General features: G+C 59.8%; 8 protein-coding genes across 8 annotated transcripts; 5 read left to right on the top strand and 3 right to left on the bottom strand.

Annotated features, from left to right (window-relative positions):
• Positions 1–1,268: 1,268 nt before the first annotated feature.
• On the top strand, positions 1,269–2,165 carry COL26b_008092 (uncharacterized protein; the record flags this gene model as incomplete). Its single annotated transcript, XM_053180860.1, has 1 exon — positions 1,269–2,165. The coding sequence occupies one exon, from the start codon at positions 1,269–1,271 to the stop codon at positions 2,163–2,165; it is 897 nt and encodes a 298-aa protein (XP_053035252.1).
• Positions 2,166–3,361: 1,196 nt separating this feature from the next.
• COL26b_008091 (uncharacterized protein) lies at positions 3,362–7,016 on the bottom strand (the record flags this gene model as incomplete). Its single annotated transcript, XM_053180859.1, has 3 exons — positions 3,362–6,346; positions 6,394–6,803; positions 6,851–7,016. The coding sequence occupies 3 exons, from the start codon at positions 7,014–7,016 to the stop codon at positions 3,362–3,364; spliced, it is 3,561 nt and encodes a 1,186-aa protein (XP_053035251.1).
• A 547-nt stretch (positions 7,017–7,563) lies between these two features.
• On the top strand, positions 7,564–9,876 carry COL26b_008090 (uncharacterized protein; the record flags this gene model as incomplete). Its single annotated transcript, XM_053180858.1, has 3 exons — positions 7,564–7,707; positions 7,732–7,903; positions 7,949–9,876. The coding sequence occupies 3 exons, from the start codon at positions 7,564–7,566 to the stop codon at positions 9,874–9,876; spliced, it is 2,244 nt and encodes a 747-aa protein (XP_053035250.1).
• A 1,408-nt stretch (positions 9,877–11,284) lies between these two features.
• Positions 11,285–12,194, top strand: COL26b_008089 (uncharacterized protein; the record flags this gene model as incomplete). The annotated part of the gene is made up of 3 exons (XM_053180857.1): positions 11,285–11,492; positions 11,544–12,093; positions 12,146–12,194. The coding sequence occupies 3 exons, from the start codon at positions 11,285–11,287 to the stop codon at positions 12,192–12,194; spliced, it is 807 nt and encodes a 268-aa protein (XP_053035249.1).
• A 1,015-nt stretch (positions 12,195–13,209) lies between these two features.
• COL26b_008088 (uncharacterized protein) lies at positions 13,210–15,756 on the top strand (the record flags this gene model as incomplete). Its single annotated transcript, XM_053180856.1, has 1 exon — positions 13,210–15,756. The coding sequence occupies one exon, from the start codon at positions 13,210–13,212 to the stop codon at positions 15,754–15,756; it is 2,547 nt and encodes an 848-aa protein (XP_053035248.1).
• A 397-nt stretch (positions 15,757–16,153) lies between these two features.
• RPL17 (60S ribosomal protein L17) lies at positions 16,154–17,084 on the bottom strand (the record flags this gene model as incomplete). Its single annotated transcript, XM_053180855.1, has 4 exons — positions 16,154–16,312; positions 16,362–16,549; positions 16,648–16,861; positions 17,082–17,084. The coding sequence occupies 4 exons, from the start codon at positions 17,082–17,084 to the stop codon at positions 16,154–16,156; spliced, it is 564 nt and encodes a 187-aa protein (XP_053035247.1).
• Positions 17,085–17,774: 690 nt separating this feature from the next.
• Positions 17,775–18,936, top strand: NOP1 (Small subunit processome complex component; the record flags this gene model as incomplete). Its single annotated transcript, XM_053180854.1, has 4 exons — positions 17,775–17,937; positions 17,991–18,068; positions 18,133–18,828; positions 18,878–18,936. The coding sequence occupies 4 exons, from the start codon at positions 17,775–17,777 to the stop codon at positions 18,934–18,936; spliced, it is 996 nt and encodes a 331-aa protein (XP_053035246.1).
• A 307-nt stretch (positions 18,937–19,243) lies between these two features.
• On the bottom strand, positions 19,244–19,957 carry COL26b_008085 (uncharacterized protein; the record flags this gene model as incomplete). Its single annotated transcript, XM_053180853.1, has 1 exon — positions 19,244–19,957. The coding sequence occupies one exon, from the start codon at positions 19,955–19,957 to the stop codon at positions 19,244–19,246; it is 714 nt and encodes a 237-aa protein (XP_053035245.1).
• Positions 19,958–22,847: the final 2,890 nt, after the last annotated feature.

Genomic DNA, 22,847 nt, shown 5'->3' with positions numbered 1-22,847 from the left:
CCCTGGCGTCGGAGAGGAAACGCGAGACCGGGGCAGGGGAGATGGGAATGACTTCATCAAGCCGAATTGTGGTCGGGATCTGGGCTGGACTCGGGAGGGAGGCCTGTGAAGATGACCCGTCGGGTCCAAGATCGAAAATAGCCCACCAATGCATGCGCAGTGAGGTATCCAATGTTTTTTTTGTGGTGGATGGTGGGTGGCAGCAGGCACAGCACGTTGTTGGTGTGTGTGCAGGGAGGCAATAATGCAGTTTTCCGGGTGCGGATTGGCGGGAGCGGGTGCGAGGCACAGCACAGCCTTCCGGTCTGACCGAATTGTGCCCAGTCGGATCGCGTTGTGAAGAGAAGTGGAGGCCCAGGAGCTTATCTAATTCTTCCTCCAGGGATGGGACGGATACACCGCGGATGGAGAGCACCTCCCTTAAAGTCGTCAGCGGGGTCCCAGGTCCCGGGGCGGTGCACCGCAGTCTTCTGCAGATGCCCTGCAGGTGCGAAAGAAACAGCGGCGTGGCTATGTGGCTGTGGAGCGGCAGCATCCGCCTGGCGACCCACCGAAACAGGTACCTCGACCCGACGCTTTCGGGTCCGAGTCGGGAGTTGAGGCTCCTCCACTGCCTGGCCATATCATGCGCTGTATTTGCGGGGATGGCAGGCCTGAGCCCCCTGTATTTATGCCGTCTTGCGGCTCAATCGCACCCCGGGTTCCTGCCTACCTGCCCTGAGCTGTGGCAGTGTTTCCGCTGACACCGCGCTGACGGCCGCCGCCTGTGGAAACGCTCTCCAGCAACTGCCCGCCTGCCTGTCTTCCATGTGCCTTCCATGTGTCTTCCAAAATAACTCACTTTGCACGCAACTCAGGGCATGCTTGCCGGCGGCGGGGCACAGTGACATTTCGTCGTGGTCGATCGCCGCCACTGCCCCTCCCCCTCCTTTAACGCACGCGACAAATTTTCCCGTCCAGGCGTCTGTCTGCCCACGTTGCGTGACTTTTACCAAGTTTCTTTTGCAACCCGAGTTCCCTGAATCGCCCGCGCTGCACAAAGACTGCCGGTGCTCGTCCTCGTCATCGCAATCGCAATTGCCCGGCCCCCTACCCCTGGCCTCGGACCTCATCCGCCGCTCCGCCTCCCCCGCGCGTCCTCCCGCCCTCGTCCCGTCTGGGCTCGCAGCATCCCGCTCGGTGCGTCGGTAGCCAAGCCCTGCCTCGCGGCCGCCGCCTCGAGTCCTCTCTTCCCTGCAACCCCGGCGCTCTTACGTCCTCCATCAGCCATGGCGCTCACGTCCCGCATCTCCCTCGTCGGCCCGCCCGCCGAGTCCCCGGAGGACTTTCTCATCAGCTCCCTGGGCGTCATCTTCCCCGACGACGTCACCAACCAGCACGGAGACGCCGACCACGGCATCGAGTACGCCTCCCCGCACCTCCGCAAGCCGCTGCGTTTCGACCTCGCCGAGCCCAGCGCCGACGACGACCGTAAGCTGTTCAGCCACTACCTGTGGAACGCGAGCCTCCAGCTGGGCGAGTTTGTCGAGGCTGGCACCCTCGGTCTGGACACCGTCAAGATCGATCTCGGCCCGCCCGTGTCGCATTTCAATGTCCGCGGCTTGACCACCATCGAGTTCGGAGCCGGCACCGCCCTGCCGAGCATCATGTCCGCGTTGCTGGGCGCCGTCCGCACCGCCGTGACCGACTACCCCGCCCCCGCCGTGCTCAAGACGCTCCGTGCCAATGCCGCCCGGAACATTGACGCCTCCGTCTCCCCCACCGGCGCCCTCACGGCGGAAGAAGTCCTGGTCGAGGGCCATTCCTGGGGCGAGCTGGACGACCCCTTCTCCGTCGCCAACAAGCACGCCTTCGACCGGGTTTTTGTCGCCGACTGCCTGTGGATGCCGTGGCAGCACGCAAACCTGCACAAGTCCATCGCCTGCTTCCTCCGGGACGGCCCCGACGCCCGCTGCTGGGTCGTCGCCGGCTTTCACACGGGCCGGCCCAAGATGCGCGGCTTCTTCGACGAGGCGGCGCTGGCCGAGGCCGGGCTGGAGATCGAGCGCATCTGGGAGCGAGACTGCGACGGCGTGGAGCGGGAGTGGGTGTGGGATCGCGGCATCGAAGACGTGACCATCCGGAAGCGCTGGCTGGTGTGTGGTGTCTTGAGGCGAAAGGCCTAGAAAACCAGACTGCGCAGCGTCGAGTGCATGACCCCTTCACTTATATTCTCTCTGCCCTCAAGAATCATCCAAGGCCAAGGCACACGCGCACCTCTCTCACCTCAGCTGAGCACGATTTCTCGGGGGAACTTTTGCTCTCGCAAGGTCAAGCGCCCGCACCATGACGGCTAGCTTCCTCGCAGAGCCCGCATCGTGCCCGAGCTGGCCCCGGTGCGGCTGAGCTGGAACCCGCCCCTTTCAGCTGCAATGGGCGCGGGTGCCGCTCCCGATTGGCCCCCTCGTCTCCAGGTGGCTTGACCCAACGATGTACTGGGCCCTTTTGGTCGAAACATGGCTCACCTCTGCTGCTGTGTGTGCTCTGCCGTGTAAGTAAGCAGTTTGGGGACAGACACCAACAAGGCCAAGGTATTTGAGTATTCTGAGTATTTGAGTATCGTGGTCGGCTACGGCCGAATCGGGCTGGCGGTCGATCGCCAACAGACAAAGTGCCACCACCCATCTGATATGGAATCTTTAAACCTCGATTCGGTTTTCCAAATGCCCTCGCTTCCCTTTTCCGCTGTCGACGTGGTGTTTATTTTGTGTGTGCATGTGTGCATTCATCCGTGCCGGTATCTCCCGTCGTTCCGAACTGCCGTCTAGGCCAAGCTCAACGCATTCTTCCTTTGCGGCTCCGTCATGTCCGCACCTCAGCCGCGCCCACTTACACGATTTAATGTACATTCTGGAGGTGAGGGTTGCGAGACATGTGCGTCATCAGATCACTAAGCCGGTCTGCACAACCAAGAACTTGGAGCTGAGAAGGCGAGCTACGCAAACTGCGTATAAACGAGTCTTTCTCGTCTTGACAGGGCATGTCATTGTCATGCCTACCGCTGGTGGCCTGGGAATGAGCGGAATGGTTTGTCTGGCGGGGGTGGTGCGTCGCGGGCCTTGGGTGAATGTGTTGGCAGAAACGGCTGGATAACTACTCATCTAGACGATGAGCATTTGTACCACGCCGGCATGGTGTCTCACGACGAACAGTCCGGCCACCCCCCGCATCCGTGGCCGGAGCGGACGGGTCCCGACGGCTGCCGTCAACCAGTTGCGCCATGGCGCGCTTTCGTATACCATACGGGACCGAGCCCTGTTCTCAATATCATTGTGTCGCTTGCTACCACTGAGTCTAAATGCCAAACTATGTACACGGCACGCTAATTCGGCGCCTCTATCGATGGTCCTTTCTCGTCCACCTTGACGATTAGATCGTGGTTCACGCGGAGGTTCTCCGCGGAGCTGAGCGCCTTGGTCACGGTCGTCTCGTGCCGCTCCTGCGTGATGCGGCGCAGCGCCGTGACGAGGAAGCCGGCGACGACGTCGACGGACCACTCGTCCGGGATGAGGGCCAGCACGTCTTCCACGTCGAACCAGCCGCCGAAGCGCTCGAGCAGCGCGCCCGTCTGCTCGATCTGGTCGCTGACGTCTTCAATCGCGAGGAACTCGCCCAGCACCGCGCGGAAGAGCCGCGCCTGCATGTCGTGGGTCGGCGTGCTCTCCCGCCTGCCGTCGGGACGCCTGTAAATGCTGGAGCCGCCGCGCAGACAGTACGAGACGGCCGTGTCGTAGTCCCCGAGCTTGTGCACGAGCAGCCGGATGGCGTCCTCGTGCCGTCGCTCACGCCCGTCCAGGATGATGGTCTCGGGGACGAGGAGCTCGTCTGGGAGGGCCGCGATGCGCTCCCTGATGGCTGCGGCGTCGTACTGGTGGGCCTCCCCGAGCAGGTGCAGCAACCGCAGGCGGCTGTGCCATACCTCGTTGTCCTCCGGCGCGTTATCCGTGAGGAACTGTCGGTAGGTCGGCTTGGGCGCCTGCAGTGCTCTGTACGCTGTGTATGTGCCGGCAAAGGCCTCTCGGCTTTCCGGGAACGACTCGAGATCGCTTATGACAATGTCCAGGTAGTATGCGATGAGATCGTTCACGTATTCCGTGTGCCCCTTGCCGAAGACGAGATGCTCGAGGTAGTACTTGACCGCGTCGGGCGCCTCTTCGCGGAGGATCTCCACGACATGCGCTGGCTCAAACTTGGCTGCCTTGCCCTTGTCCTCGGCGAACACCTGCACGCCCAGCTTGGGATTGCGGCTGGCAAGCCACACGCCATACTCGCGGACGAGGGCCTGGCTGCTAATCTTCGTGAGGTACTCGCGGACGCGCTGCTCGCCGTCGCTCAGCTCCCCGCCGTCGTCCCGCTCGCCCTCGACGATGCGGCGCCACGTCGCGAGCACGTCGCCCGCCATCTTTCGGCTCTGGTACAGCCGGCTGAGCACGAAAAGACGGTGGTACGTCTCCAGGAGCCCGGCCGCCCGGTCGAAGCAGTCTACGCCCTTGTCGACAACGTCGTATAGCTCCGACCTGACGGAGGAACTCTTCTTCGCCAGACCCTTGGGAGACTTTTGGTCCAGCTCGAGAAGCACCAGCAAAAGGGCGGCGTCGACCGTCCGGAAGACTTCGCTCTCGTCGGCGACACTGCCGAAGCCCTTCTTCTTTCTCCACGCCGCCAGAAAGCGCCGCAGGAACTGCATGACCTTGGTATCGAGGTCACTGACCGAATGGCTCGCCTTCTGGAAGTGCTCGCTCTCTAGGTAGTTTTCTGTCGTCTTCTTCACCCCGCCAAAGATCCAAATGCCCCTCCGGCTCTCGACGATCTCGTTACGCAGGCCGGGGACCAGGGAGAGGACCACGCGTGGGTCGAGGCTGCTGTCCACGAGGACCTCCTCCAGCGCCTTCAGCTCGCCGTCCGAGAACGGAGCCTCCGCCGCGTGGAAGAGGCTCGTCAAGAGCAGGACGCCGGAGCGCTGTCGCAGGTAGCTGAACGTCACGAATTCCAACTCTGACTTGGCATCCTGGCCCCGGAAGGAGTTGAGGACCGTGAAAACCGCATGTCGGTCGAGCTTGGCGGGGTTGAAAGCACCGTCCTGTGCGCAAGCAGCTTCGAGCCTGGCTTCGAGCCGCAGCAGCAAGGGATTGCGAACGGCCCACCAGATGTGGTTGCCTGACCAGACTGCGATTCTCGAGTTGGCGTCGGCCAGCCGTCTTGCGAATTCTCTTTCTTCCGCGTTCCTACTTTCCTCCCACCCTTCCGGCAACGCGTCTTCGTCCTGCGATGCAGAATCGAACAGCTCCCGCTCCTTGGTCATCCGCTCCAGGGACGAGGCAGTGCGTGCATCTGCACTCCGCGGGGAGAAAATCGGGTTTTCTAGCCCGCCTCCAGAAAAGGGCGAGAACTTTCTCTGGCACAGCCGGTCGACAATCTCCTCAAAGTGCGTCTCCTCCACGCCCATGAGGGATCTGATGCCCAGGGGCATCGTGGCGTCTGCGTCTGGCGAGTCTATCTCGAGCCACCATTTTGATGTTGTCGGCTCTGTGCCGTCAGAGTCCCACCGCTGGATTTCCAGCCCGTGACGTAGGCCGGTATCGAAATCCTTCGTCATAGACGCGATGACATAGCCTTCCTCCTCGTCCGCGAGTGCCATTTTGGACGACGACATGTCTGACGACCCGCCATCTACTACGACCTCCCTGGGATACCTGTCAAATTCGACGGTCGGCCTCGTAGGATCACCGTCGAGGTTCACAAACATGCCGATGCCGGGGTCGAGAGGCCCGGTGCCGGTGACAAGTAGAAACTCCTCCGCCGTAGGCGAGACAATGTGTGGCTTGAGGAAGACCGGCGTCGGCTTCGTCGGAGATGTCTGGGCCCCCGGCGCAGCGGGCAGTGGCTTGTCTGTCGATGGCGGGGGCACCTGGGCCTCGCCGGAAGGCCTTGGACTGGTCGAGGGGGTCGGTGGCGACGATCCCTGGAGCACGCGATCTACCGCCCCTTGCGGACTCTGGTCACGACGTCCGCTGAGGAGGCCACCCAGGCTCGTGCTTCTTGCATGTCCATGGGGGTCTCCCGCGGACAGCAGCGGTCGGTTCTGAGCCGCAGACACGCTCCTCAGAATCCCTCCGTCGGCGCTGCCAGCGATGTCCTGGGCTTGACCAATCTCCCCCGCGGGCTGGGAATCATCCAGGGACGATATAGTCATCAACGGAATGCGAAGCTGTCTGTCGACGTCCAGCAGGGAGTAACTCCTGGCGTCCGCCACGCATGCGATAGAGTCTCTGCGAACCGATATCGTCGTTCCGGGCACGTCGATATTCTAAGCTGCGGTCAGTCGTCGTCGGGTGAGATGGAGGGCATGACTACCTTGACGGCCCTGGCGACCTCGCCTATTCTTACGACTTGGATTCTCCGGTTCAACGACAGGAGGATAAAAACGCCCGCGGTTGGGTCGCCATCGTCATCTTGGGGCTGATTCAAGTCCACGCCACCGACCCAATTGCAGTTCTTGACCTGGGTGGTGCCGAATACCGGGCTCAGCTCGGGGAGCGAGTAAAATGTGACGGTCGAGTTGCAAAGGATGCAGGCCTTTCCGACCTTGGGCAGCAGCAGGATCTGCTGCACGCCAGGGCGAGAGTTGCTAGACTCGGCAAACGCCGGCCGCAGCCTCGAAGCGAGTATAAAGGCAGGTCGTCCGGCTGGGTCGGCGGGGTCGGGAGGGATTTGGACAAAGTGAAGCAATTCGGATGCGCTCGTGCCGACGTAAAGGTTATGATCTAGACGTGTCAGTGAAGGCCAATCCGAGACAGCACGACAGCCTCACCTAGGTACTCGACGCAATTGATCTTGACGCCCTCGCCGGCGCCGTCTGCAGACAAGGGCACCTCGTCCATCAGCGTGCGCAAGACAAAGGGTCCCTCATTGCGGGCCATCGCATCGGAGCTCCCAGACGCAGACGAGCGCTGGTCGTCTGGATCTTCGGAGGTCATGGTCTGTCGCTTGTGCAGTCATCGGGGATGCTACGCCATCGTCTGCCGTTGCCCTTGCGCGGAGTCGAGGTCGTGATGCAACCGGTACGGATGCTGCTGCTGCGTTGCGTTGAGGCTGGCAAGCTCCGGTGTGGAAAGCTGCTTGGTTGATGGCGGGTGGGTGACACCAGGTTCAGGCTTCCAAGTGCTCCAATAGCTCCCGCTCTGTTACGTAGGGCCCTACGTAGGCAGCCCGTTCTCTAGCGTCTTAGTGGACTCATGCAACAGGTTGCCGGCCTACCGGCGCAAGCATGTGCGGCGCGCCTGGGGGTGGCTCCGCAGACACGATGATCAACTGGCTGCCTGTGCGCCCCTGGAAACCGCCTGCATCCCACTGATTGGTCACCTGGAAAGGGAACACGTTCTCGAACTCTGAGCTCAGCCGAAACACAACCACCTGAACGCAAGCTCAACAGCTCACGACTCCGACCCGGGAGCCCGTCTTCAGCGTCTTTTCTTGATGAAGTGATGAATTGAATCATCGACCGCCACAGACACCAACGCAGACATGGCAGACCTCGTCGAATCAGTCCTGGCCGCCGACGCCAACGCCCAGCATGCCGAAAAGCCGGGTCCAGCTATGCCGGACGGGGGAAACAAGTTCCAACATGCCATCTCAGCCTGGAGAAGTAAGGAGGAGCTTGTCCGCCGTGTGGGATTCGTTTGACTGACCCAGACAGCCATTGACTACACAAACCTCATTTCGAACCTCGACAATACCGCCTCCGAGATTGTCGCATACCAGAGGGATTCGACCGTCCAGCGAAAGGAGCTAGCACAGAAGACCAAGGACTTTAGAAAGCTTGATGATGCCACGAAACTGTCCGAGATCAAGGGCCTCTTGAAGGGTGCGTGTTTCGCCGCAGCGTAGCGACGTTTGCTGACTGTCGCAGCCTACCAAACCTTCATCGACCTCCTGACGAACCACTCCAAGTCAATCAACTCCGCCTTCCTGCAAGCCTACACGTCTCTATCCGATGCCCCGGACCCGTACCCCCTGCTCGAGGCGTCCGTCGACTCTATGCTCGTCTCCGAAGACACACTGCCGAAGCTCACCGAAGAGAACCAGCACCTGCAAAAGTCCGTGGCCAAGCTGACGACACAGCTGGAGGAGACGGAGTCGAAGCTGCAAACCGAGTCCGCGGCGAAGAAGGAGCTCGAAAGCAACCTGGAGAGCAGGGTCAAGGAGGTTGAGGCTTCCTGGGTTGCTGTTCTCGATGAGAAGAAGGACAACTGGGCGTCCAAGGAGAAGACGTTGGAGGAGAAGGTCGAGAACCAGGAACGCCTGCTCAACGAGATCAAGGCGAGCTACGAGGTCAACCAGCGACTGGGCAAGACGGACGACGGCGACCAAGAGGGACAGGCCCACGTCACCAGCGCCGAGATTGAGATGCTGCACTCTGACTTGGACCGGACGAGCGCGCGCCTGGCAGAGATCGAGGCGCGAAACGAGCAGCTGCGGCTGGAGCTCGCACAAGCAAAGTCGTCCATGCCATCGCAAGCCCCTGTGGCTTTGGAGGACGACCCAGGATACATGCGCATGCGGTCCGAGAACTCGTCCCTCATCCGAAAGCTCGACGCGGCCCGGGTCGAGAAGGAGGGACTCAAGCGTGACCTTGACAGCAGGCTGCGTGGCCTGGAGAGGGAGGTTGGTTTGCTCAAGGAGGAGCGCGACAACCTCAAGGCCAAGGTGCAGAAATGGAGCGACTACGACGACGTGAAGCAAGAGCTCGAAGTGCTCAAAAGCATCGAGTTCTCCACGGGCGATGATGACGATGTGCGAGAGGCCACCGAGACTGCCGCCGAAGCCAAGAGCCAAGGCGACACGCTCGAGAAGCTGCTTCTGGCGCGTAACAAGAAGCTTGGCGACGAACTCACCATTCTACGCGTTTCCCACCAGGACCTCCAGACAAAGTTGTCCGAGCTGCAGGAGGAGATGTCCAGGACGAACATGGACCTGGAAAAGTCGCAGCAGTTGAACGAGCGGCTCGAGAACGACCTGGCGACGCTGCAGTCGGAGTCCTCAAATGCCTTCCCGTCAGGCGCGTCCGTAGCCGGCACCTTCAACCGGTACGCACCGTCCGTCGCGCCGGGGCGAAGGCCTGTCGGAGGAAGGGTGTCGCCCACGTCGTCAATCATCAGCGGCATCAACCCTCGCACGGTTGGCGAGGAGCCGATGGGCGGTGGCTCAGGTATCCTGCCGATGATCACGGCGCAGCGCGACCGATTCAAGAAGAGGATCACTCAACTAGAGGGGGAGCTATCTGAGAGCCACCGCACCATCTCGCAACTGCGACAGGAGGTGTCGGCCCTCCAGAAGGATAATCTCAATCTGTATGAGAAGACGAGATACGTGTCGACGTACAACCGCGCCGGCCCGTCAGCGTCGTCGTCCTCGGCGGCATACTCTTCAAATCCCAACCCGTCGACGGTATCGATCGGCGGGACCGGAAACCCAGGCATCACGATGGACAGGTACCGCAAGGCGTACGAATCGAACATCTCGCCGTTTGCCGCCTTCCGAGGGCGCGAGTCGGCCAGGGCCTACAAGCGAATGAGCTTCCCGGAGCGCGTGGTGTACTCGGTGACGCGGATGGTCTTGGCCTCGCGGACAAGCAGAAATCTATTTGCGGCGTACTGTGTCGCATTGCACCTCCTCGTCTTTTGTTCTCTATACTGGCTCGGCACGGTCGACGTGGAGAAGCACGCCAGCAACCTTGGCAAGTCGGCAGCAGCAGCCGCCGCAGCGGGCGCCGGCGGCGTCCATGGGGCCGGCGACGGTCACGGCGACTGGCACGAAGAAGGGTTCAACGGGCACTAGTCTCAGGAGGCTGGCAACGGCAAGGTCTCCGACGAGGCCAGCCTGTACGCACCATTTTGATATTGCATTTGGACGATTGGGCGGCGTCTGGCTATGTACGGATGTGAATGTGGCATTAGTGAGATCTCATCAATACAGAAAGATACCAGATCACGTAACACCCAGGGACGGCACCGTCCGCCAAGCGAGATCTTTTGGACAAGAATCGGGCACCGACCGCTCGTGGCTCTCCACCAAGCGGTTCTATTCTTGTCGGGTTGTCTTTCCAGGCCTGCCACCCGATGTCAAAAAGCGGCACGCCATTCGACCAAGGCTGTTGGCGCTGGCCCGTCTCCGCGGCCCAAATGGGGGCTCTGCCCGCAGCCAATGAGACGGCGACAACAGCGTGGTCTGGCGCGGCAAAAGCATGTACAAGAGCGGATACCTGCATCGTGGGCGCGTCGCCGGGGAGAAGACGGGTACAAGGTCGTACCGTCCCTGGCAATTTCGACGGGCCTATGGGAGTCGAGTCTTGACGCGGTGTGCTATTTCGGTCTCTAGCCGCCCTGTTCGCGAGAGCCGTTTACCGGGCCGTCTCGCGGCAGCTGGAGATGGAGATCGCGGGTCGCGGACGAAGACGGGGTTGTAGACTGGGGCGACGAGGGCTTCGAGATGGACGGATGTGCCTTCGTCGCAGCCATCACCCTCTCCTTCTTCGGTCGCGGCATGTTTATTGGGGTTTCTGAGGCCCGCGGAGACGTGTCCCCGCTACTCAACTTCGACCAAGCCTTTGGGCGGGCCGGGCGCTTGCATCTGAAAGACCCCGGCGAAGATCGCTGACCATCCACCCTCCACTCCGACATTACGTGCATCCCGCCCTCCACTCCATTCGCTCTCGTTCAACTTCCCGCCCTGGCTCGTTTTCTATTCTGCCGTCGTACGGTTGCATGGCAGGGCGGCTGCCAGTCTTGGTCTCTGGCTCCTGCGAATACCCACGCGTTGCCTTGCACACCACATCGGGAGACCCTGGCCCCCTCCCCGCCATCTTTTTCGAACCGCGAGACTATGCCGGTCTGGGCAGGTCGGTCCCTGCCAAAATGGAGAGCGGCCAGTCGCTCTGTTTGCCGCCAGAGGGAGGGTTCATGATGTTGTGGTACATTAAAAGCGGCTGCCCGCTTGACTGCTTGAGACTCGTTTGTTTTCCACCACAAAGTCTAGCTCATATATTCAGAGACGAGTCTTTTTTTTTTCCTTTCCATTCCATTTCCGTTTCTTCATTGTTTCCTATCTTCAGTTTCCTTGGTTTCGGTTTCCTTGCTTGGAATTGGGCTGTATTTTCTGACTGTTGGTAACGGGCACAATCACACGACGACCAGCAACACCATCACCAACACCAACACCGCATCAGTCCGCCCCCATCAACACCAACATGCGTTTCGCAACTCTGTTGGTGCCAACCCTGGCATCCCTCGCCCTGGCGGCGCCCACATACCCCACCCTCAACCTCAACTCAGCCCTGCCGGGAAATATTGAGGATATTTCCGAGTACTTCAACATGCTCGCCACCAAGGTCCAGGCGCTCAAGTACCTGTCAGCCGAACCGGTCTGCGACCTGACCAAGGCCAAGATGATTTCTCGTGGGTGGCCCTTGCTGGCGCGGGTCGACCATCGTAAACTGACTTGACCAGCTGCCGAGGACCTCCCTCCACCGTCCGCGGGCCTGACTCTCAAGCACGTCGCCATCGGCCGCGGCACCCAAAATTACACCTGCGACACCAGCAACGCAACAGCTGTGCCCGTCGCCACTGGTGCCAAAGCCACGCTCTTCAACGCGAGCTGCGTGGCTGCCATGTACCCCGACCTCCTCGAGAAGCTGCCCTCGGTCTCGATGCAGTTCAACCTCACCGACAGTGACGACCAACAACGACTCGGCCCCAGCAGCCTTGCCATCTCTGGACACCACATCTTCCCCACCACCGGCGTCCCGTTCTTCCAGCTCGCGACCGATGGAGTCGAGATTGGTGACGCATGGTGCGCAAAGAACTCTTCCATTGCCGCGCCCACCATGGCGGCCAAGGGACAGCAGGGTGAGGGCGCCGTGCCGTGGCTGAAGCTTCTCACGACGGCGGGAAGTACCGGAAACCTTCAAGAGGTCTACCGCATCACCACTGTTGGCGGCAGCGCTCCCGCTACTTGTCAAGGCCAGCCCGCCGCATTCGAAGTTCAATACGCTGCCGAGTGAGTCTTCCAAGCATGTCCCGTCTGCGCAGCATCGCTAACAGCCTACCAGGTACTGGTTTTACCAAGGCAAAGCGCCCGTCAAGTCCGCAGCCTCTTAGGGCAGGAACAGCAATAAATTAGTGTTAGTCCATGGCGTTGGGGGGGTTTTCTATGAAATATGCACAAGTTTTCTTCGATATACCATCATGTATTTCCACGGCATCCCGTGGCTGAGTTGGTCGGCCATTGACTGAGCCGGTGGATAACATTGCGATAATTTTAAATGACCGAGTCACATTGTTTGCAAGCGAGCGGCATCGTGACAACTGTACGAGTTCCAGAAGCCTCTGAGGCTTCCATGCCCTGGATTCGGCGTCTGGACCCTCCGACCCACCCTCCGACCCACCCGCTAAACCTACCTAGGCTTACCTACGGCGGCACCTGGCCCCCGGCCATTGCCGCAAATCCCCGCCAGCCGGGGCAGGTCCGTGGGCAGCAGGCAGCTCAGGGTGCCCGAACAATGAGGTGATTGGAGCAGCGAAACATTTGCCATGCCATGCCACCCCCGCCCAAGCCCCGGCCACATGTGCAAAGTCTCTGCAAACAGCCAATGGCGAGTACGTGTGCCCTTCCTTCAGGACGCCAGAAAGAAAAAAGTGGCTCGCAAACCACCCTCGGTGACTTCACTTTCACTCGTCCCATAGACGATCATCCCTCGACCAGACGTACTTTCTTTCCAGCTTTCGTTCTTGCAATCAACCTCCCAGTCGCCAGCGCTCGTCGAGTCTCGTCAAACACTCGTCGCAACAGAACCCCACGATTTGTTTATCCTATTCCATTAGCACCTTTTAATTACATACTCTCTTGCCGCGGATCAGCAGTCACCCGCTCCCGCCTGATCCACCCCGACAGCTTCCATTGCGACTACAAACAAACCTTTGGCCGATCCGCTGGCCAGCAACATTCGTACACAGTCGTTTTATCCGAAAATAGACTTACGCTTGCTTTTCACGCCCGTGTTGCCGTCGACGGCAAAGTCCATCGACCGATCCCCGGCAGCCGCGACCGACGACAACTGCCGACCGAATTGCCTCGACCAGGCAATCCAACCCATGAGCGGATACCCGAACGGCCATGAGTGAACGGGATGCAGCGCTGGAGATGCCCCGGAAACGACGAAGGCTCGACTCCATGGCTTCAGACCCGCCGCAGCTCACCTGGCCGCCTGCCCAAGTCCCTGTCGAAATCTTTGACGAAATCACCACCTACCTGTCTCGGACCGACGTCAAAAGCCTGCGACTGGTCAACCACGAGTTCGACCGCATGGTCTCGGCCAAGTACTTTCGCAATGTCGTCGTCCCGTTCCGGTCAGAGATGTACAAGGCCCGGAGGAAGGTGGCATGCGAGGAGGATGAGGAAACGACCCAACCATGCACCGACACCCTGTTTGCCAGCGGAATGCGCATCTTCCAGTCCTTTGGCAACCACATCTTGCGGTTCGCCCTGTCGCTGGAGCTGGACGAAGAGAGTCTGGCATATCCCCCCATCAAGCCCACGCAAAAGGCCGTCACCTCTTACTGGGGAATCTACCGGTGGCCCCACGAATCGTACCATCGATACACGGAACTCGAAGGACTCGAGCAGACCGCCGACGAGACCGCATCGATGAAGGAGGCGCTGAAGTGTCTGAAACACGTCCAGGAGCTGGGCCTCTGCTGCGACGCCGGGCTGGGCTACCTCTTGGGGCCGGACCAGCAGCTCGAAAGCCCGCCGCTGCCGCATCCAGTTTTCGACTTGCGCAATCTGCGGTATAGGCTGCTGCAGCGGCGCTTGGCGCGAGCCGAGTCGGCCAACATGAATGCCCGCAAGCTTGCCTTTGAAAGTCCCCGCGACTTCAAGTACACAGTGCTGGAGTCGATGGTCAAGGATGCCGGCTACTCGCAGGAGCAGGTCAAGGAGGCCATCAACATGCTTCTCAACACGGAGAACGTCTCGCTGATGAACATTGACTTTGACGAGCGCACCGCCTCCGTGCCTGACCTGGCCATCAACGTCTTTGCCCAGCAACAGCATCCCAACGTCAACGCAAACCCCGTTGACGGAGACGCAGAAGATGCTGCGATCCAGCGCGCGGTGGCATCGGCGCTGGCTGATACAACCACCGGCCACCCTCTGCAGCCCAAGAATCTGACACGGGCCCAGAAAGAGATGCTTCTGGAGCTCGAGTGGGCTCACCGGGCACTCATCCAGTCCTACGTCATTGCCCTCAGCGACAACGCCCGCACAAACGACTTTAGCTCACTGACGACCCTGACGATCGCCAAGATACCCAGCAGCCACCTATTCATGTTCCAGCGGCAGGACTTTTGGCAGAGCTTGCCGAACCTCACAAACGTCGCCCTCGCAGTCGTGGCAGACTGGCGCCAGGTCGCCAAAGTCGCACCCGGCTGTGTCGAGGACACCTTCGTCTCGCCCGTGGATGCCGTCGGCAGAGCCTACCGCGTGCTGCGGGACTACATTGGCAAACAGAAGAATATCTCTTACCTACACTTTGAATGGATCTGCGGCGGCGAATTCGCACCGGGCATCACGCAGCGCAACCACTACGTCCTGCCCGCACCCTTCTGCATGCCCGCGCATATGCCGGCGCTCGAAGCCGCCAAGTCGCCAGACCTCTTGCTTTCCCTGCCGCACATTAAGCATCTCTCCTTGAAGAACTGTTACAGCGTGCCACACGTATTCTTGCAGGTGATCCGGTCCATGGCCCTCCAGTCTCTGGAGAAGCTGGAGCTGGAGACCGTCTCCCTGGCTGGGCCACCTGTCCGGCGGCAGGGCCATGCAGCCTTTTTCCACGGGCACCTGGCCGCTCCCGCTGCTGCCGCACAGCAAGGCCAGCAACAGCAGGTCTGGCAGTTGCAGCCCGTCCAGGCCAACGGGCAGGCTCTCCAGCCGCCACCGTTGCCACCCGCACCCAACCAACCAGGAGCAGCTCCAGCCCAGCTGATCAATATCCCGCTCGGAATCCTGGCCCAGGGCCCGGCGCAAATAGCTCAAGCGCTCAACATCGGTGCCCAGAATGCCCAGGCACCGGCGCTGGCACAGGCACCGGACCCTGTCACCCCCGAGTGGGACACCATGCGGCTGCGGGTGCCAGACCTGCTCACTTGGACGGGCGTCATCGAACGGCTCGCACCAGTGCCTGGCATTGCAGAATTGACGGCTACGCAGGACAATGACGATGAAACCGAGGGGCTGGACGATGCTGCAACGGACGAGGGCTACAAACTCATTCCCAGGGCAAATCTCCTGCGCAAGGAGAAGAAGAGCTTTTGTCTCGAGAGTATGTCATTCAAGTCGTGTGGGTACGTGGCGCTGGATGTGCCCTTCATCGACAACACCAACACGCTGCCGCTGCGCCCCCCGTGGCAGGAGCCGCAAGAGATCACGACGCGGCGAAGGGAGCTGGCGCCGTTCATGCAGCACTGCAACGACCGGCTGGCGGCCAAGATCACCAATTTCTTGCCGCCGCAGGAGCGTTTCAATCTGGCGACCGCGTACGGGATGGACCTGACCTGGGCATCCTGGTATGACGAAGAGGTCATCGAGGCAGCGAAGAGGGACGGTGTCATGGTTCCCGGCAAGGGCCGCTTTAGCGGCACGATTACCACGACGGCCAACTAGTATGAAACGGCCGTGGATTCTGTGTATTTCAACTTTGGGGACTGACCGGCGTTTGGACAATGATACCACGGGAAAAGACTGAGACGTGTTGGACGTCATAAAAGCACTTTATGAGTTTTGAGACAGCAAGGACTAATTGAATGCATATCCATTTCCGTTTGACGCCAGTCATGAATGCTCATCTAGGACCACTTTAGGGAATCACTTTTGCAGGTTTTGTTTATTGGTGGCCCATCAGACCTTTGCGTGAATTCGCATGCCAATCCCTAAATGCCATGAGACCATAGCCATCCTGTACACCAGCATATGAAAAGCCGCATTTTTTCCACGCATCCATCAACCCAAGACCTCCCAGGTTCACGTTACACCAGTCATACCGCACTCGAAATCAGGTCGCTTATGCGGCGGTGATGGCCTGGCGGACGCGGGCACCGCGCTGGCGGGAGTTGAGGCGGACCTCCTCACGGCCAACGACGGCATCGGACTTCTGGACGACCTCCTCGCCCTCGGTGAGGATCAGCTCAATGTGGCAGGGGTTGGACATGTAGGGGTTGATCTGCGGCTGTTAGTGGCGGACGGCGGGTCGAGTGACAGAGTGTACGTACGCGACCGTGGGCACGGTATGTGCGTCTCCGTTGCTTGGGGGCCTGGTTGACCTGGATGTGCTTGACAACCAGGTTGCCAGTGTCGAGACCCTTGGCGTCGGCGTTGGACTCGGCATTCTTCAGGAGGCCGAGGAGGAACTCGGCGGACTTGACGGGCCAGCGGGCGCGGGAGACACCGAACTGCTTGCCTGGATTGGGGGTCAGTACTTTGTGTGTCCTCCTCTCGTGGGTCATCTTCGACCCCGCGTCGTCGACGACGACGATTTCGGTCCGGGACATGTCGTACCTTGTGCCGTGCGGCCGATGGAGCCGGCGTAGCGGCGGAAGGGGACGGCCTCAGCCTTCTCCTGGACGTTCTCGAGGAACTTGACGGCGCGCTGGAGCTTCCAGCCGTTGATGGCCTGGGCGGTCTCGCGGGTGTTCTTAAAGGACACGCGCAGGTAGGAGCCGCGGGCGCGGGCCGACTTCTCGCGGGCAATCTCGGTCGCAGCGTAACGAACCTATGGGCAGGCCATTGTGTCAGTCTCGTGTGCACATCGTCTGCGGTCTGCGATCCTCCCCCCGCCTCGGTCCCGGTGCTGTCGAATTTTCGTCATGTTTTCCCTCCCGGCACTTTGAAATGCAACCAGGTTCTCGGCGACGGCGGCGGCGTGATTTTCCAAGGGCGACGACGGGTCTCCTCGCGAGGACCTCACAGATGGGGAAGCAGCAAGCACTTACCATCTTGATCGTTGGGTGTGGTGATGGTTTCGGCGTCGGTGGTCGTCGTCTGGGCTGGCTGAGTGAGTTAGAAGAAATTCACAACTTTGCTTGACCCTAGCCCTTCAGCGCGGGTTGGCTCGCTTGCGGATCGGGAAACGGCAGGGGTCTGCCTTAGGGCTCCGCAACCCTACGGGGTAAAAACGGCCATTTCCAGCGCCAGTCTGGGAAGAAAGCCGCGGGAGAAAATGGGCGTACCTGGCGTTTGACTTGTAAGGTCGCGATTGAATTTACTGCGTCGAAATGGCAGCCGATTTGTGGTTGTCGAAAATGATGGGAAATATTTCTTGTCTCGCGTGCAGTGCCTTCTCACCACCAGTGCGACCCTTTCTGGCAGTTGCCGATTTTCCAAAAGAGTGGATACCGCCTTATCTAATCGGAAAGAAAAATTCATGTCCGGAGGCCGGTGAATCTCAGCTCCGCGGTGGCCAATCACGAATGACACCCCACATCCAATGCATGTTTGGACCTTGTAGCTCTCTGAAAAAAAAAAAAGTTGGAAAATTTCTATCTCCAGTAGTCCCCAGCGCCAACCCGCCCTCAGAGGACACCATCTGCACCTGCACCTCTGACCAATTCGACTTCTCACAACGCGGGACTGGCAGTAGTCTGACGTTCATTTCTTTCATATACCCCAACATCCGATAAGAGACAATGGCTCCTTTCCAGGCTCGTGGCGGCGCCGGCGGCAGAGGCGGTGGCCGTGGTGGTTTCGGCGGTGATAGAGGAGGTCGCGGAGGTGGTCGCGGCGGACGCGGTGGCTTCGGCGACAGAGGCGGAAGGGGAGGTGGCAGAGGCGGCTTCGGTGCCCGCGGAGGTAATTAACCATGTCGATGGCGATGCCAGAGCAAGAAGCTGACGCGATAGCAGGCGGCCGTGGTGGTCCCCGTGGCGGCGCTGGTGGTCGCGGTCGTGGAGGTGTTGGCAAGCCCGGTGGTCGCGGCGGACGTAAGCTTCATCCCCGAGTCCCCCCCCTGAGAGAGAAACAGCTTTGAGCTAACAGCGCGCACAGCCAAGGGAATGAAGGGAGGTGCCAAGGTCATCGTCGAGCCTCACCGTCACGAGGGTATCTTTGTCGTCCGCGGCAAGGAGGACGCCATCGCAACCCGCAACATCGTCCCCGGCGAGTCCGTCTACGGCGAGAAGCGCGTCTCCGTCGACGACGTTGTCCAGAACGAGGACGGCACCACCACAACCACCAAGGTCGAGTACCGCGTCTGGAACCCCTTCCGCAGTAAGCTTGCTGCCGCCGTCATCGGTGGTCTCGAGAAGATGTACTTCGGCCCCGGCTCCAAGGTCCTCTACCTCGGTGGTGCCTCTGGTACTTCCGTCTCCCACGTTGCCGACATTGTCGGTCCCACCGGCTTCGTCTACGCCGTCGAGTTCTCCCCCCGTTCCGGCCGTGACCTGATTGGCATGGCCGCCAAGCGCACCAACGTCGTCCCCATCGTCGAGGACGCCCGCCAACCCCTCAAGTACCGCATGCTCATGCCCATGGTCGACGCCATCTTTGCCGACGTTGCCCAGCCCGACCAGGCCCGTATCGTCGCCATGAACGCCCACCAGTTCCTGAAGGTCGGCGGTGGTATCCTCATCTCCATCAAGGCCAACTGTATCGACAGTACCGCCCCCGCCGCCAAGGTCTTCGCCATGGAGGTCGAGAAGCTGAGAGCGGAGCGCATCGCACCCAAGGAGCAGCTCACGCTAGGTACGTCTCGTCCAGTTGCAGCTAAGAGCCCGCAAGCTAACAGTCGCAGAACCCTTTGAGCGTGACCACTGCCTCGTCGCTGCCGAGTACAACCGCTACGCGAAATAGATAAAGATGTATGTGATACGCGGAGAGGGATGTTAGCGGTTGAATCTGTACATTTGCGAGATTCCCACGATGGTTGACTTTTGCTTCAATGGGTTTGGTCAGGTCGGACTTCATCTGGACAGGCGTTAGGAAAAAATTTAGGACGGTCTTGTTCAGAACTTTGCATGTTAACCCATAGGTATCGAGAGTACTTTATGAACGACATGTCATCAGTCTTGTACTCCATTCGTCCCGGTAGTTAATTGCAGTTGATTAGAAGTTGATGCTCAAGGGCTGGTCGTTTCCACCACTCGTCTTACACGTCAAGTCACTCGATTTCCTGGGCCAAACCCGATTCAGCCGCTGCTGCCGGCGCTCCACCCATCAGTGACCCATCGAGCCACCGTTCACTGGCCCACGACCCCAACGTCGGGTACGCCTCTCTCGTTCCGCCGATTCTCCACCGGTCCGCATAGCAGTCGTCCTCCACGGGCACTCGTGCAAAGTACACGACCCGCTCCTGCTCCGGCTGCCACTCCATCGGCTCCGCGGGGCCGCCTGCGCCGAGGCTGTTTGCCCAGGCCTCCACAACCTGGCGTTGCTGTTCGAGTAGGGCCAGAAGCTGTCGGCGGAACTGGTAGTCTTTCTTTGCCTCGCGGCGCTCGGGCGGTTTCTCGCGGCTGTGGTCTGGCAGCCGTTGGGGTCGCTCCGCCGGGTGGCGTTTCTTGCTGCTCGAGCTAGCGGTGTCCTGTCGGATACCTGGCTGGCCTTGGTGCGTGTCATGTTTGGGGCTGGGCTGCGTCTTGTCCATCAGGTAGTCACCGTCAGTGTCTGTCACAACTTCGTGACGGCGGTGCTTTCGATGCTTGCGCGGGCGGGTTTCACTGTTTGAGTGACGGGTAGGTCGGCTTTTCCTGTCGCTGACGCGGTCTGCTCCGGCTCGACGGTGGGAGTCGTCCCTGGCCTTGCGTGAGCCGCTGCCAGAGTCCGGCTCTGGCCTGTGATTGGTCGAGCGGCGGTTGGATTTGCGGTTGCGCGCCATTGTTGAAGCCCCAGCCCGAAATGTTGTTCAAAGTCAGTTTCGAAAGACTCACTCGCCGGAGATGGCAGATCAACGGCGGGGATACTTCTGAATGGAGCCTTTTGTACGGCTGCATCGAGAGGACGTTCTGTTATGGATGGCATAGGCAGCCTCCTTCCCCTCGAATCAAAGGTGGAAGAGGCTCGATGGCCCCATCCGTGTTTCTGGGCGAGGGCCGGAAATGCGGAATAGGGCAGAAGATACGGGCTTGTTAGAGCCTGAGTGAATCATCTTGAAACTCTTTCAGACCTCTTTCGATCACCACCTAATCCTTTCCGTGGGCTTAAAGAGGTGGCACATGAGAATGTGGTTCACCCAGGGCCATCTTTGTTCTTGAGCTCCTTCTAGAGCGCCATTGTCAGCTCTGGAGGCTCAGGCTTCAGGCTCGACCCTCGAAGCCATTGGATAACCACTTGGTATCAACGCAATTTGAATCCTAATATGGGTTCGGCAGCCTGAATTCCAATTGTCCGGGATCAGAGACTCTAGCCTTGCTCTCCTGGCCGTCAGCTGTGAGGTTCCTGATCCCTTTGTTCTGGGCTGTTTCCAGGTCGGCAAACATGGACGCGAAATGGATGTTTCTGGGCCCTTCTGCGATCCAAGGAGAAGGCTCGCGGCATCCCCTAGCAAATCACATTACTGTGGCCGCTTCAGGTTTGATTCCTCAGATGCGCAATTTTTCATGGAGCGGACGCAATCAGCACCGCCTTGGAGTCGAGAAGAACGCTACTGGGCCATGACCACCCTCAAGTTGGCATTGGAGATAGACTGAACGCATCAGACAAACCACAACGAGCAGAATCGTCCTCTCTCGATGACTTACTAGCCGGACCGCGAGTCCTTTTTCATCGCTTAGACGGCGTCTTGGCATGTCTCTGCTTTATTCGACAGCAGGCCAGCGGGAAAGCTAGCTCACAACCGGTCGACAACCTCGGCAATGATGCAGCCCTCAAATGCCCAGATTGGGGGACCATTCAGTCTGGCCATGTCCGGGAAGATCAGTGCTACTCGTACTGCTCCAGATGTTCTCTTGGTTTCTGCCAACCCCAATCCGCGTGGGTTCAAACTGATTCATCCCTAATGGACCGTCCCATGTCTGTCGATCAAAGCCATCAGTCTTACTGCCATATACCCGTCGTCAATTGACGGCTCCGTAAGGTAGATCGGGCAACTAGTAATTCTGCCAGCCCACCCAGGCTGGCAACAGCCAATGACTTTCCTAGCCACGGCTTCCCCGTCACACTTGTCGCCGACCGAGGTGATGCCTCACGAGAGCTAGACCCAAACACAACCCCCGCAGTATCCTCCCGGTCGAGTGCGTGGCAAGTGCGGCACATTCGACTCTTTTTGGATGTGAGCGGTTCTCAGCAAGTCGAAACCATGGACATCTCGGGGTAGCGTTGCAGTGCTTGTCGAAATACTCTGAACGAGACGCACAGACAGACCGCGGCTCGCCTCCGACTGAGCAGGCAGGATGGTGCTCGAGGCTGACCCCTGTAACAAAAGTTCATTCAAGACAACGGCGTTGGTGGACTTTGGCTGCCTGCTGCTCGATTCGCAATGGGCCTTGCTGCTGGGGCTGAACGAAGCCAAGCCGCTAGGCCATGTGCTCCTCCGCATTTTGGCTGGTCTTCAGCAACGGCGTGAGGGGAACATGTCATTCACACGCTCCAAAGCCTGGATTCGCGTGTGATTAAACCAGAAGCCAAGGCCGCACCCGAGATTCACTTTAAAGCCAAACCATACCAACGGTGAGCCATCATCACCCATGGGCTTGGCTCGGTGGCTTGCTGTCTGCGAAACCAGTGCTCCCTTACCATGGCACAAGTCGACGGCCTTCCATATGTCGCAGGGCTGACTAGCGTGAGTTGCGGCGGTTCGAGAATGTCTCTCCTGATTACGATGGGCGTGATGTCCCCTTCTGGTGCCGGTCTATTGAAGATAAAATGAGCAGATGCCCATTTGGCGCCCTCCTCCGTCGACCGTTTGATTCACGCCAGCTGTTTCTGGACTGGGCATCGAATATCGGAGGGAAGGGGTTGACCATGGCGCACGGGTGTGCTATTTCAATCGAGAGCTTCTCCTGTGCCTTACAGATGGATCCGTAGGGATGGGATGAAATGGCTGAAGAGGCGGCGTGTTTTGGCTTGGGAAGCTTGCAGTCGCGTTTCCCCGAAAGAGATGTCCACCATCCGGGAAATGACCCCACTTTCCCCCGCTGGAATTGGCGCAAGGATCAATGGGTTTGGGGAAAAGGTACGTGCCCACTTGGGATGCTACCCTCCCACTGTCATCACCACAACCACGAAGCTCTTTGGCTGCTTCATCCTTGTCCTTGCTCATCACCGTCTTTAGCCCTGCATCTCAGAATCTGCGCCCTCTGCCTCTATCATGCTTCTGGCCTGTTCCCCCTCGTCCAAGGCCTATGGCTAATCAAAGCTTGGCCCAGCCCTCCAGGTTTCTCAACCCCGAATCTCGCTAGAATCATCTCGCCCAGGCCGACCTTTAACCATGCAGCGGAACAGCTGACGCCAACATGATGCATGGCTCCCCAAGTCGAAGGCTTGATTCAGCCAGCCGTTTTATCCGTCAACCTGCAGCAGCATGTCGCTCGTGGCTTCTCCGAGGATACGGCACCCCAACACTTTAGGCACCGTCATTGCGCGCCACGTCTTTGCCTCGTCCCATCTTCAAACGAGAGACGACACTTCAGACGGCAAGCCGACGCCTCCATCTTCAGCAGCATCAAGCACCATCTGGTCGCCGGCCCCTCGAGCGCGCTCGCGATGGTGGCGTTCCCACGTGGTCAGCGCCGGCATCGTGCCGTCAGCCAGGTCAGGGGAGGCTACGA

The sequence above is a fragment of the Colletotrichum chrysophilum genome (assembly GCF_026319265.1).
Source record: "Colletotrichum chrysophilum strain AFK26 chromosome Unknown scaffold_68, whole genome shotgun sequence".
NCBI lineage: Eukaryota > Fungi > Ascomycota > Sordariomycetes > Glomerellales > Glomerellaceae > Colletotrichum > Colletotrichum chrysophilum.
The sequence above is the reverse complement of the archived record's forward strand: the minus strand, read 5'-3'. Positions and strand labels throughout refer to the sequence as shown.